The sequence below is a fragment of the Ictidomys tridecemlineatus genome, chromosome 4 (genome assembly GCF_052094955.1).
Source record: "Ictidomys tridecemlineatus isolate mIctTri1 chromosome 4, mIctTri1.hap1, whole genome shotgun sequence".
Taxonomy (NCBI): Eukaryota; Metazoa; Chordata; class Mammalia; order Rodentia; family Sciuridae; genus Ictidomys; species Ictidomys tridecemlineatus.
Window position 1 is genome coordinate 180,568,208 of NC_135480.1, and position 15,661 is coordinate 180,583,868.

General features: G+C 37.3%; 1 protein-coding gene across 2 annotated transcripts in view; it reads right to left on the reverse strand.

The window, feature by feature from the left end:
• The window catches only part of Grin3a (glutamate ionotropic receptor NMDA type subunit 3A), a 163,678-nt gene that overhangs the window by 49,110 nt on the left and 98,907 nt on the right, over window positions 1–15,661 (reverse strand). For both annotated transcript variants that reach the window (XM_005326338.4, XM_040286111.2), the window contains exons 4-5: window positions 7,006–7,151; window positions 2,938–3,053 (exon numbers count right to left, since the gene is read on the reverse strand). In XM_005326338.4, the coding sequence (XP_005326395.2) occupies window positions 2,938–3,053; window positions 7,006–7,151 (262 nt within the window). The remainder of the gene's footprint in view (window positions 1–2,937; window positions 3,054–7,005; window positions 7,152–15,661) is intronic.

Genomic DNA, 15,661 nt, shown 5'->3' on the forward strand with positions numbered 1-15,661 from the left:
TTTTGGAAAATATGCAAAAATTCAGACAATAGCAGTGTATCAATACTATATAGAGTGAATATAGAAGTCAGTAGACTCTATTTTCCCTCTTCAGTTACTGAAAATATTTAAGCACTTGGAAAACTATGTGCAAACCATCAGGATGCTTTGATTAACAATATTTGTAAGGAAATTAGGTACTTATTTTGAATTTAAACTAATCAACTATATAATTGGTAATACATCAATTATTATATGATTGCTGTATGACCAGGATTGCAGTAGGCTCTGTGGAGGGATACAGATGGGCATCTGCAACATTTCTGAGTTTACTGGGGAAGCATTCATCATAAACTGCTACGATGATGTTTTTATATTTACGCAATCTAATTAATAACAAAGCCTACATTTGAATAAGTTCAAAAAACCTAAATGTTGTTAAAGAAAAGCACCTAATATTCTCAAAAATTTCATTAAAAAAAAATAAGAGAGGGCTGGGGTTGTGGCTCAGAGGTAGAGCCCTTGCCTGGCACGTGTAAAGCACAAGGTTCAATTCCCAGCACCACATAAAGATGAGTAAATAAAATAAAGGTCTTGTGTGCATCTACAACTAGAAAGAAATATTAAAAATATATATATAAGAGAAAATTTCATTGGGAGATATTTTTCCCCAAATTCTTGAGTTAAACATTTAAAAAAAAAAACCCAGCAACCAAGACTTAGCTTTTTGTTGTTGTTGTTGTTATTGTTGCATATCACTTATAAGAATCCTCCCTTTGAGTTTTTCCAGGGTCTGTTTTTAGGTTGTGAAGTTATTGGCAGGGGCAATATTGAATTAAGTGTTCTGATTTGTATTTCATCCATTATAAGTATGCATCAATAATGATGACGATGCTCTCTCTTTTGGAATCTGCCATCCTTCTGCTGTCTTACAGGGAGAGCTCTTCCTTGTGCCACTTTGTTTATTCTCTTTGAGAACAATGTGGTGTCTAGAGATGATAGGAACTGCAAGACACCAAGTCTCATGAGCACAGATGGAAATGGAAACAGGAAAACAGTGGGGAGTTAATTGTGTGGCATCTGGCACTGTGGGTCCAGAAGAGGCAAACAAACCATCGTCTTCTGCCTTTTGACAAGATCAGGTGGCCCCCCCAAAGACAAAGGTGGAAAATGAAACCCCTCATTTTTATGCCCATAAATTATTTATTATTAGTAGCACTATGGTAGGAAGGACTTCCATTACCCCACACATTTAGGATGTAAATAAAATGTAGTATCCTTTCCATATCCCTTACTGCCACACACACACACAAAAAGGAAATTTTCCATTGTTTCATTAAAATGGGGTTTACTGAGCATATACTGAATGTTCTTTTGGTTTTCTTGTGTTTGCTCTTTCTCTCTCTTTCTCTTTGTGGTTTTGCTATCCAAGACTGCAGTCTTAATAAAAGACCAATTCCACTCTCTTCCTGAAGTCCATCCCTGACCCAGGTGGGGGTCATTTTGTCTAGACTGAAGACTGGTTTCTCCTTGGACAGGTCTAAAGAAATAGCATCAGCTGTTATATTCTTATTCATCACAAAAAACAGACTGAAGCAAAAATATCTGCTGATGCGTTTAGGAGAGACAGAGACCAAGTATGATTGGGAAATTGGGAAATTGGAATCAAATAGTCTTGATACCCCAGTTAACATACAGCAAAGCACAGATTTCTGGAAATAGGACTTGTGCACCCCCTTGGGATTGTTTCAAGCCAAAGTGTTTTCTGACAAGTGAGCATGGCTGTCTTGAGAGCTAGCACGCACTGTCAAGGAGGGAAACCTGGGAATTGGGAGATGTGAAATTTGCTGGTTCAAACTATCAGCTCCATATATCAACTGTCACTCAGAATGAAAGAAGCTACTGACAAAGCAGTCCTTCTTTGGTTCTGAAGTTTGATTGATTGGTTGATCTAGTTGGAAGCAAAAATTGCTGCCAGTGGGGAGAAAGGCAAACCCAGGGTCCCAAACAAGGTTTTTGTTTAGTACCCTAAAGGGTGGTAAACTTTAAAATGAGATTTTTTTCCCCCTACTTACCTTCCAACTAGTGAAAAACACTTATATTAGAAACTGAGATTTGGATTTTAATCCCACTATTATCATCTAATTATATAATTATAAAAATATGATACAATATTCTTGGATTTTCTTATGACTAAAATAGATAGATTAGATTAGATCAATGTTGGGGCTCTGTTGTAAAATATAATCATTCTCTCTTTCTTTTTATTTTATTTTTTTATTTTTGGTATCGGGGATTTAACCCAGGGGCACTTTACTACTGAGCTATATCCCCAGGCCCTCCCCAAATTTTTATTTTGAGACTTATTAGATTACTTAGGGCTTTGATAAGTAGCTGAGGCTAGCCTCAAACTTGCAATTCTCCTGTCTCAGCCTCCCAAGCCACTGGGATTTCAGGCATGACCACCACACCCAGCTTAGTCTCATTTTTGTATCAGATTTATTACAGTGTTTGGCCATTCAAAAATAAAGATGAGGGGCTAACAGTGTAACTCAGTGGTAGAATGCTTGCCTACTCTGTGCAAGGCCCTGGGTTCCATATCAAGCACCAAAAAACAACAATACTAACAACAATAAAATAGGGAAAAGCAAAATTCAAACAAATAAAAAAGATCAAATTAAAACTGGACTCCCTCATTGCCACCACTCCCAGATATCTGAACCAACACATTTGAGAAACAATTATTTTTCACTAACAATTGCATAAATAAATATTTGTTGAGTTGGAGAAAAATAATTTCTAACTTCAGCAACTTAATAGCTAAGTGCTTATGAATTGAAAATGAAAACAAGGGAAGATGAATAGCTCCTTGCCTCCGACTTTGGCATTTGTGACTTGCTAGGTTAGCAAACTGAGCACATCCTGAGTAAAAGCAAATCAAGAATGACTGATTAATACCTTCTATGGCAAACGGCTTCCCCACGGTTAGAAGTTTACAGTCAGCATCTATTGACACTTCATAATCCAGAAGGGCTTTGTCCATGATGAAGGCGTCTAGTTTCTCTGGATCATTCCTATATTTAAGACCAAGAGAGAAAAAGTGAACATGATTCATTAATGGGCAGGAAGCATTAAGCCTGACAGTTGGCTTCTGTTTAGGGGACAGACACCTGAACACTAAGGGCAGCACAAGCTTGCTTGCTGCTGACAGATTTGTTGACATCTCACTGACCTGGAGAGTACAGATCAGGAGAAACAGATATTCTTACAAGAAAACATGATAAACCTCTGTGTTTATCTACCAGTCTCTTTCATGACTTCTCAACCCAACAACAAAGGCAGCGTGACTGAATTGAAAAGGAAGGTGTATAGGGAAGGTTACTTCCTTGTAGGTTATCAGAGAAACTCGTGTTAGGTATTGTATTCATTGTCTTTCATACAGTTTATCACTCATAAAGGCTGTGACATAATCAATGAGGAAATTGAGACTCAGAGAGTCAAAGGAACTTGATCCAGGGACATAGCTGGTAGAGTTGCAGCCAGTTGGTTTCCTTAATCACAAGTTGAAAGTTTAATCTTTTTTTCCCATGAAGATCAATATTATATTATTCAGAGATCAAGTATTATTTCATATTTATGAGTAGTTATTAAGGAAATATTTAGAAGAGATCTAGTATTCTTGAGAAAAGGAAGTTATAGTCTAAGTCCATGGGCTAGCATTCAATAAATGGAAGGGGAAGATGATGTAATAGATCTTAGTGGTCCAATTTATTAAGATATGTATAGAAATTCATGTTACATACCAGTAGGTGGTTCTGGCAATGATAATTTACAGTAGTTGTCCCTGGGCTGTATTAGTGAATTGGCAATGGACTCAAATTGCTATCAGAAGTCTTGGGGCACTTGGGCATCCTTTATGAAAGTCGTCTTCTTCTTTTTTTTTTTTTTCATACTGGGGATTGAACTCAGGGAGCTTAATCACTGAGCTACATCTCCAGTAACCTTTTTATTTTGAGATAGGGTCTGGCTAAATAGCTTATGGCCTTGCTCAATTGTTGAGGCTGGCTCTGAAATTGTGATTCTCCTGCCTCAGCCTCCTGAGTCACTAGGATTAAGATGCATGCCCGGCTAGTCTTCCTGTTTTTCTGAACATTAATGCAGAAGAGGTTCATGGGAAGGTTATGTCTCAGCATAGGCCAAGTTCCAACCTACAAAAAGGGCAAGGGCGGAGAAGTTTGAAAGCAAGCTGTTTAGGTCACTTTTTTTTTTTTTAATCTTCAGCCAGTAGGACATACATATATTAAAGAAAGGCTATTCTATACTTAGGGTTATCTAAACAGCTTTGCAAAGAAAACAACTCTTCTCTATTCCATTTGGCCTCAGTGTGGTATCTTAGAACAAGGAATAAGGCTGTTCAAATTCAACGCAGAGAAATAGTTTCTAAACTCAGAGAAGAACAAGGCTAGGGCTCATCAAAAATTTAAAAGAGAAAGACGTCCCTAGACAGGTATAGAGTTCATCACTTGGCAGGAAACATATCTTTACGTGGATGGATCTGTTTGGATCACACATGGACACATAGTAAGTAGTTTAACTTTTCTTTTTGGTGCCAATTACCATTGCTTACTTTTCATTCTCTTCCAGTAAGTGAAATAAAAAATTTTTAAAAAGTATCCTCTTTTCCAGAGGTACTGAATTTAAGTTATAACAAAGTTCATGTTTGGCTTTAACCAACATGAAATCACCTCTCAGTTCCATCCATATATTTATACAACTATTCTTAATTTTGGAATGAAAAAGTGCAGTTGGTTATATCAGATTTCTATTGCGTAGGAACTGGAAGCAATCATCTCACACAGACTCCCCTGGGACCATGAGTCACTGGTGAAGAAGTGGCCAAGTGTGATTCAGGTATTATAGCTTCTGGACTGAGTCACTATTGTAGTTGATAGGGCCTCCAGTTGATTCTCTCATTATGGAATCATGCTCTTTTTTTTTGAGCATTTATTTAAAAATACATATTACATGCTACAAAGTCATATATTAATATACTGAAAGAAGTGTACATTTTAATAGGATTAATTTATTATTAAATTGTTACTTTAGGGAGCAGGGCCCTGAGAGAGTTGGTATAAGGTTGGGAGAATTTTGATGGGAGAGACAAAGGACACAGGTGACTTTCAAGTACAATGACTTTGGGTGTTGTTCCCTGTAAGTAAGAGCTTTGGGATGCTAGAAGGGCGGGATAACATGAAGACTGCAATTGCTTTGAGTAATGTCTAAGAGTACCAGTAGTGACTAGGTCAAAAGTAGAGAAAGAAGGATGAGAGAGCAGTGAAGTGGTAGTAATGATAAGCTCTGCCTGTATTTCTCTTCCACATCAATCAGTGACTCATCTGGGGAACTTGTTGCAATGCAGATTTGGATGCAGTTGGTTTGGGATGGAGCCTGGCATCTTGCATGTCTAACTAGTTCCCAGATACTAACTGGAACACAGATGTTTCTGTAACATGGATTATTCTTTGATCATCAAGGACCTTTCATTATGATTTCCAAACCAGCTTGAAGTAGCGATTGGATTACAAAGAACTGGCTCTAGTCCTGATTCTGCCACTTGTTAGCTGCATTGCCATGGAAAGCTTACTTATTTCAGGCCTTCTTCATCTGTGACTACTTTTCTAATGATTGCTTCTCTCCAGGCTAAGGTAGGGCCAATGCTGGGTATGGGAACCTTCTCACGTAAAGTCACTGGAATAAATGAATGCATGGGGTGAAGAGGAAATGCTGGGAACCCCAGCAGTGGTTCATCTCATGCTTGTCACACTGCCAGCAGAACTCAGTTTGTCAGCCATTATCTAGCTGGGAGCCCAATGCTATTTCCCTGACATCTCATTCTCTCTCTCCACTATGTATTTGCCTGAAGGAAGGAATACATACAGAAGAGGATCTGGGAGGCAATGGAGCTCTAAACTCTGTGCCAGAGAGGGACTCTAATGTTCTGATGTTTTTGCAAAATTAAAAGTGCCATTTCATAGTACTTAAGCATCATATATACTTTGCAAATCTAAGAATGTGTGGCTTCCTCTCCAAGCTCTCATTAAAAGTCCATAAAATTGTTTAAGGGGCCTATTACTAGAACTCTTAAGAAACACAAAACCCTTATGTTCCATAAAATCTTTTATTTCCTCTCTTTTAAGAACTTGAGGTGGCAGGCCCTGTTGTCCATTGGGGAGATTATTGTAGCTGACCATAGAGAAACCAGCTTCCCAATGCTGCACAATTATAAGGATTGGAGGGCTGGATGCCTGTTATTGCCCTAATGCCAAGTGGGAGGGAGAGAACTGCTCACCCTCAGGCAGTGGTGCTTATTGGGATCCATGCATTCACTTTCCTAGGCAGACTCGACAAGCAGACCCATAACTTCATGGTTCTCCTCTGCATTCAGTTCACTGAATCACAGGCTCTGATGATCTGCCATGGCAATGTGATTGCCTTTGATTGCTTTTCATAAATTCTGAAGAGAAGGATGCAGACATGGGAAGCACTGCCTTCTATCTTTTCTCTTTTCTACAGGAAATCCCTAAGATGAATTCCATTTCCTCATGGCAAGAGTAGGCATTCCATGGGCTTAGAGATTCACTGTGAAGGAAAGGATTGCTTTGGGACACTTTATCCCCTGGCCATATTCCCTGTGTGTTTGATCATTTCAGCACCATTGTTTTCTCAAGTGATGCCAAGCCAGCTTTTATTTCCCCCACCATCTGCTACACTAATGACTCCACTGGCTCTTGGAGCAAAGCTACTGCCAACTTGAGACTAGGCAGGTAACTAGTAATAGAGGCCACATAATTAAATGCACATATTCCATACTGCCATACTACCTTCTGGGTCCCACACAGTGTGATACTACTGAACACAGTGGAAATACTTGTCATTAAAAAAACAACAACAAGAATAAATTGCACCAGTAGCAAAATGACATCTCTTTCAGTGAGAACTTTTAGGATCTAAGAGGTTGACACTCACTTGAGGTACTGCACTCCATCAGGGGTGGCTGGAACATTGTACCTCCTCATATACTCATGCATCTCTGGGAAGCTTTGCCTCACATAATCTTCAGCACTGCTCTCCCGGACAGTTCCAAACCGGAAGCCTTGGGACGGATGGTGCAGCTGAAGGAGAAAAGAAATGGTTTTAATATAAGTTACTATTAGAATTGTTTCCAAATTTTTCCTTTTTCATTATTATTTGGAACCCAGGGACAATTTTTAGGACTTTTAAAACACACAGAGGCACAAACATATAACAAAGATGTGCAGATACAGGTACATCCTCTTCCATATCCCAGTTTTCACATCAGAAATTGTTCTATCTTCAGAAGCAAACAGATGGGAACAAGAAATCCAAAGGACACAACATTTTTTTTCTTTATATTGACAACCTATGATAATGATTAAAAACTGTACAACTTGGCATGTAGAATCAGCTTTATATTCTAAATTGTATTTTGAAATATGTAATTAAGATAATAAATCGAAGATTATGATCCCCTTAGTTAGACCAACACAGAGGCCTAATTAAAAACCTTGCATCCTCAGATTAAAATATACCTGACTCAACATTGTGAACTTATCCCTCTCTTTTTTATTTTTATTTAAGTTTTAATTTTAATTTAATTTTTTTAATTTATATATAATAGTGGAATGCACTATAATTCTTATTACTTTCTTAAGTATCAGTTATATTACATGTTAAGTGTGTTGATTTTATTTTTGGTATTATTATGAAATGCTCTTGTTCCTTTATGAAATTGTATTATCCAATGCTGAGTCATGCTGTATATTTCCTTGGAAGGAATAGTGTGTAAGAAAGTTGAGATCAGTGGAGGTGAGGGGTAGCAGGAGTAGACTCAGTAATGTCATAGTTCTCCAGGAAGCAAGACTGCATGGTGAGGATGGGCAGTGCACTGGGAGTCCTGCTGAGACCTTTTCGTCACTAAGGATAGAAAAGATACATCACATGAAAAGTTACTCAGTGAAATCTGGGAGAAGCCTTAATATGGGATCTAAAACTTGGACAATTTCAAATTTAAGAACAAACTGAAATTGGGCCATATTATGAAAGTGATGAAATATCCTGAAGTTTTTTTTAAGTTGTTGATGGACCTTTTATTTTATTTATTTATATGTTGTGCTGAGAATTGAACCCAGTGCCTCACATATGTTAGGCAAGCACTCTACCACTAAGCCACAATCCCAGCCCAATAACCTGAAGTTTTAGGGCTACACTTCTCCACCAATGTTACAGTAAAGTTTTTGAACTTTTTTATTCTGTTTCATATTGATGTATTTTATAACACTGGTTCTGACTATAAGTTGTGGGGACCATGGGTCCATAAATGGGCTTCATGAACTTCAAAAATCTGAAATTTTAGGCAATAGTTTATGTAAATACATATTTGTAATTGTTTTCCTATGGAAGGAGAAAATACAGCACTCTTTAAAAATTAATTAGGCTTTCAAGTTGTTTACAACTCTCAATGAAAAAGATAGAGAACTCACTGGATATGGTAACAAATACCTTATAATCAAAGTTGAAGTAATTCTGACACACACTAAAGGCAATATGACCATAATTAAATAAACTATATACCATGTCCTTATAAGATGTCATGAAATCTATAAAACAAGTTTGTAAAATATGCTTATAAAATTTGGCAGCTGCTCATATGAAAAAAATGGAAAAAGTTTTTATATCATGACCAAAATTAAATATGTGCATATTTATTTAAATACCATAATTCCCATAAGTATCACATATGAAAACAGGCACACACACACACATCCCTTGGAAGAAAATATATAAAGATATTAGCAATAGCTGTATGACTGGTGATGAAATAATAATGTTTATTTTTAAGTTATGGGTTGTCTTCAGAAACATATATAATGTTTATAAGTAGAAAAAACTTCCTGCAGTCACTGCCATATAGGAACGGATCCCCTGGTTATTCATGATATTTCTTTGGATACCCCACTGTGGAGTAGGTAATATGGTATTAGGCCCTTTGTTTAATGTAATTACTTCATACAAATTCTAACATTTTATGTCAGTGCAACCTTAATGAGGCATAAACAATAACAACAGTTAACATTTACTGAGTACTTATCATGTGCCAAACATGGTACTCAGCACTTCATGTGCATTATCTTGTTTAATCCTCATGATGGCTTCACAGGAGGACACTATTACCACTTTCTTTTGAAGAGCAGTATACCGCAACTCAGAGAAATGAAGTAATTGGTGTAAGATCATGCAGCTGGAAGTAGTAGGGATTGGATCAGAACCAGAATCTGTCTGATTTCAAAGCTCTGGTTGTTATCCACCCCATCATCCTGTCTTCCAATTCACAGCAGTAACTGGAGTGACGGTGATTATTAGAGGGAACTCATCAGCCTTTTCTTAATATTCTCCTTGAGACTTCAACCCCCTGGCAATTCTCACAATAGCAAATTGCTGTCCTATGGATGGAGAAAAGCAAATTCATCAGCATTTTCTCTGTACAACACCTATTCATTTTTTTTTAAGGCCTACATCAAGATCTTCTGTGCGAAGTCTTTGGTCTTATATAGTTTCACCCTACTACCCAAAGTGATAACAATAAAAGTGATTAATTGCTTATTTATCTATACCAATACAGCAAACTACGTACTTACAAACTATGTACTCTAGCTGTTTATTTAAGCAAACCTTTACATTTCCATGAATCATTTCTTCTGATCCACTTGAGAAACCTGTGACCTAGGTATTTTCACTATATTCCTCTCACAGATGAAGAAACTGAACAATAGAAAGTTTGACATTTGTCCAAGGTCACAGAGATAGTAAAAGCAGCACCTGGGATTTGAACCCGGACAGTCTGATGGAAGAATTCGGCTTTGACCCCTGTAAAACACTGCTTCTGACATATGTCATACTCACTCCCTGGGTCTGATCTTTGCACAATCTGCTAGTTATGTGCCAGAGTTAAGGGTTTCAAACCTTTATAATCCTCACAATAATCATGGAATAGATGTTATTTTCTTATTTTACAGATTAAGACACTTAGGTTTGGGTAGCTAATGACCACATTTTCATAGAGATGAACAAGTCTTCATATTATACATAAAGATGTAGTTGTACATACATAAGTGTAGTTGTGTTAACATTTCATTAATGCCTAGATTCTTAACTTCTTCACTGGGCTGGAACTCTGTAAACAAGAATCTTGTCTAGTTTAACTCACCATGGTATTCCCAATGGCTTCCATCAAGTAATTGATCAATGGAATGCTTGATAAAGGATTAATTCATAGCTATTCTTTGAACACAGGGAGATGATGGCTCTTTCATTCATTTTGTACAAAAAGTGCTAACAGCTTGGCCTACCACTTAAGCATTGCCATTAAGCCTTTTCTTTAAGGTCAAGGAACATAGGATCATTAAATAACATACTTTTGTCTTGTATATGAAAAGACTCTCTTCCTGGAGTCTGTTTCCTCACCTTATCCTGTGGCAATACTTTTATGGCCAATGAACAGTTTCTAGGCAAACTCTGCCTTTCTGGGATTTATTTGCTCTGCTGAAAAGAAAGGGTATCCTTTCTTTTCCAGGCACTAGGAAGGAGGTAGGACCCAGTAGACCCAGGCTCAGAATTGGGTTCAGGACTGGCTCTTTGTATTTTATCTTTTCCATAACTTCTGGCTGCTATTTGCTCATCAGCTTCCACACTGGCCTCATGTGACTCTGTGGAGGCAGTGGTTTTGAGGTTTGGAGAGTGGAAAGTTCCCCTAAAGCATGAATGAATAGGAGATGATGCATTCTGTTAGCCTCACTCTTACGTGGAGATGTTTTACCTACAACTTCAATGGTCTGAGTCATCATAATCTCCACCCTCCACATGTTCCTCTCCAACTTCCTCAGGCATCTTAGAACTCAAAGATGATCTGATCATCATCCACGGCTCCCTATCCACCCTTGGGATAAAGTCCAGACTTTACCCTGGACTCTAAGGTTTGGCATGATTCTATTCCTGCCTTTTTTCTAATTTCATTTCCCTATTCTTACTCCTTACCCTCTGTACTTTTGTCAATTTTCTCAGTTCTTCCAACTGCTTGATCAGAGCTGTTTACACAACCTTGGCTCTGTCTGGGGGTGATCTATTTCCCTATTGCTACTTCTCCTTTATCTCGTTAACTCTTACATGCCATTTCCTCAAGGAAGCATTCATTGACCCTAAGCTTGGGGTCAGGTCATCTGAAACACTCATCTATTGCACCTTCAGTTTCACATAGCACTGATAACATTGGAATTATTTGCTAAATCTGCCTTCCTGGCTAGATATAAATTTCTACTAGCTCATTCATGTGGTCATAAGTCCTCAGCAAATATTAGCTGCAATCATCATCATCACCATCATCAGCAGCATCATCACCATCATGCTACAGTACTTGGCACTTAGGAGATTCTTGGTACATACAGGGATAATAAGTGAATCGTCATTTTTGACATGAAATCCTTTTAGGCTTGATGCATTACAAATTTCATACTTTTATCCTATCTCTTTTTCTTTTCCCTTAAAGATTATTTCCCCCTTCTAATTGTTATCTTAATTCTTTCAAAGTGAGATATTCTTTTTTATTATCTGTGTGAGGTTCTAATGGAAAATAACAGCATACTACTCAGCAGTCACAGAATAATAGAATTGGAAAAGTGATCTAAGAAGCGATTGATGCAACCCAGTCGGCCAGCGTAGTCTGCCCTGTGTGTGATTCAGCCAGCTAGGGATGTCAGAAAGCCTGCATCAAGGAAGGAGGATAAAAGTATACAAAGAGCTAAAGCATTTGAGCTGTATTACAACCATCACCAGGAAGTCCCACAGAGAAAAGTATTCTTTAAAGTTTCAGCTGAACACTTTACCCGCTCTTCCAATTCTGTTTATATTTGCATCAACCTCTTTGAGCCTTGGGGAAATATCTAAGGTTAAACTATCTATTTGTATGTGAATTGTTCAGTATTAATGAAATGCTGAACTCTACCTAGAGCACATGAAGAACAATCAGACATGCATTTCCCAGAAAGCAGGGAAGAAGCTCAAAACAAATGGAAATAAACTTAGGAAAGAAACCACTATGATCAAAGTAGGAAGGATGCCTCAGATGAAAAATAATCCCAATGCTCTAGGGTTTATTTAAGATCTATATTTGAGGCTGGGGATGTGGCTCAAGCGGTAGCGCGCTTGCCTGACATGCCTGCGGCCTGGTTCGATCCTCAGCACCACATACAAACAAAGATGTTGTATCCACTGAAAGCTAAAAAATAAATATTAAAATTCTCTCTCTCTCTCTCTCTCTTTTTAAAAAAAGATCTATATTTGTACCTTAATGCGATTGGTACTTAAATCATACGTGGAATGTAGCTACTGGACATTGTACAATGTTCTTTGGAATTGGGAGGAAAGGGTCATTTTTAGCTTGCCCGGTAGAAGGGGTATACCAGCTTCTTCCCATGATGGTATTTTATCCACTCCAAACCCATGGACTATAATGCCAAGTGGTTTCAGGTTTCAAAGTGACTTTTAAATCATCTATGTACTTTAATCCACTAAAGTCTGAATCATTCATAACATGGTAAAATGTACAACACTGAATTTCTTCAAAATAAAGTTTCTTAATCCTTAGGTCTAGGTTGGAGATTTTGCATGAAAGAATTCCTGGTTGATGATGCTACCATGGTTTGTGGACCAGACTTTCAATAGCAAGTTTATAATCTCACCAGAAAGTGCTGTTAAATTGGTTTGCATGTCTCTAGTGTTAAGCAAATTACTCCTCTTGAAGCATATCTTTCACATATAAAAGATGACTTTGAATTCCCACTCAACAAATTTATTCCATTTAAATATATAATAATGATAATAGTAATAAAATTAATGACAGTATTTTTGGATATTTACTGTATGCTAATACATTTAAATATAACAAGATCACTACTTTTATTATTTATTGTTGCATATGAAAAAACTGAGATTCAGGGAGATTGAGTGCATTGTTTAAAACCTGCAAAAAATAAGATTGGATTTGAACCTGTCTGACTCAAAGCCCTTACTTCCTCTTATCTAGTATTACATTCTGCATTTATAGACCTATTGTTCAAGCTTTGGTGAAATGGTAAGTATGTACCTATTTTTGCAACAGTTTCATAACAATTTTGGTTATTATAGTTGTGGTCATACAATTTATATTGTAAACAAGGACACTTTTTAAAAAGAGGTCACTGTTGGTAATTATACAGGGACAACAGACACACTAGAACTGTCCCTGGCAAACAAGGACATATCTTCCTCCTGGCTGTTATTCATGTTCTGGACTTTAGAATACAGAAACATAAGGCTGAAAATGATGTTTTTGAGCCCTTCAAATGTGAGTTCTGGTTACATCTTATGCTTCATTTTTTCCATGTTATTCTTCTTCTACAAAAGATGCTTTCTCTATCTAAAGTTAAGCAGTTTACTGCCTTTCCCTTCATTTTCTGTCTGGAGACGACCCTTTATGTTAGGTCAGCTATCTATAGTCAACAACATTCTTCAACTACAAGCTTGATTTATAGGAGCTTTGGACCTGTTCCTTCTGACAACTTGAATCATTGCATCCAGTCATTATATAGACGATGGGTCAGCAGAATAGGGCCCATGGGTCAAATTCAGCCTGCCACCTGTTTTTGTAAATCAAGTTTTATTGGACCACAGTCCTGCCCATTCATTTACATACTGTGTGTGGCTGCTCCTGTGCTATATCCAGTGGAGCTGAGTAGGTGCGCAAGAGACTGTCTGATTCACATAGACTAAAATTTTTACTATCTGGCCCAATCAGAAAATGTTTGCTGAACTTCAGTAGGACAATGTAGATATAACTATCTCCTTAACTCCCACATTTCTAGTTTTCCTCTCCACTCTACAATCCTACCATTCTTTTGAGAAGATCCACATTTGCAGGTAAATGAGCAGAGGTAGGTGTGATTAATCTCAGCAAGCTGATACTTAGGCTTTAGTAAGATGACAAACCCATTTCCGTCTGCCCTGGTGTATCAGTCTTCTAGTAGATCCTGACAACTATAGTCCTTTGTTTCTTTCAATGGCCAATAAGTAAAAGAAAACTCTGGTCACCAAATTTCAAGTTGAAGTGGTAGTATCACACGCGGACAAATTTTAAATGCTATCCTAAAGGCAGGTGTTTTGGGGACAACCTCTACAACCTGAGTTTATGAGAACTGACTATTTCCATATCTACTCATGTTAGTGGAGTTATTCATTCCATCTTTTTCTTTGTGCTTCCCTCTATTCCTCAGCCTTTTCACCCTGGCTTTTTATACCTGCCGACTCATCAAAGCTGGAATTATTTATTTATTAATTTATAATAAATATTTATAAATATTTATTAATTCTATATTATGTCTATCATTTTCTTTTTTCTTATTTCTTATTTATTTCTTACATACATGACAATAGTGAAATGCATTACATTCATAATTATCCACTCACAGCACAATTTTTTGTAACTCTGTATATAAAGTATGTTCATGTCAAATAATGCCATTATACATGAGCTCTCTCTTTTTTTGCATTACAATTCTTAATACACCTTTATAACACAATTTATCATATCTCTATTTACACACAAGGCATTATTTTCTTTTTTTAAACATTATTTTTTTTTAGTTGTAGATGGACACAATATCTTTGTTTTATTTATTTATTTATTTTATGTGGTGCTGAGGATTGAACCCAGTGCCTTATGCATGCTAGGAAAGCGCTCAACCACTGAGCTACAACCCCAGCCCTTCCATTATTTTCCTAATAAGCTAATCCTTATTGGGTGTCTCCTCCATTCCAGGCACTATGCCAAGAACTTAAATTCATCACCTCGTTTAATCCTCATAACAGTTCTTTTTAGGACATACAGTCATTATCCCCATTTTAAAGATGGAGGAACTGGAGCTTGGAGTGATTAAGCAACTTGCTCAAAGCCATACAACCAGAAAATAGCAGAGCAGGGAAATGAATCCAGAAACCTGAGAACTTGTACTATTAATCTCTAGTTCACTTATCTCTAGTACATATTACCTCTAGTATATTGTATTTCTCCAGCACATTGTTGCCTTCAGGGAAGGTTTCTCTTTTTGAGAAACTATAGATAAGGCTTATATCTCTCAAACATAATGATCAATTTAATCCAAATGACTAAAACCAGCTTACAAAAATAAGACTAACAGCCCATTCCCTTCAGGTTTTTAAACAAGATGTTTATCACAGTTTTAGAAACAACAGCAACAACGGCAACATTTGAACTGTGCTGTTTACAAAACTCATCCATGCGTATTATTCCATTCACAAGGCACAAAAAGTCTGATGGCTTCTATGTTCAATTCATAAATGGTAAAAAACAAGCTAAATGGATTGGCTAAGTTACCTAAAATAAGACATGCATTCTGTGTCCTAGGGGTTCAGATACTTGGGTTGACTGTCTAGCAGTGCTGGCAGTAGGTGTAGGGCTGAGCCCTGCTCCTTCCTCCCTTATATACACATACTCCACCCTGTACACATACACATCCTCATACACATCTCCCTTGCTATAGCAGTCATCTTTTTG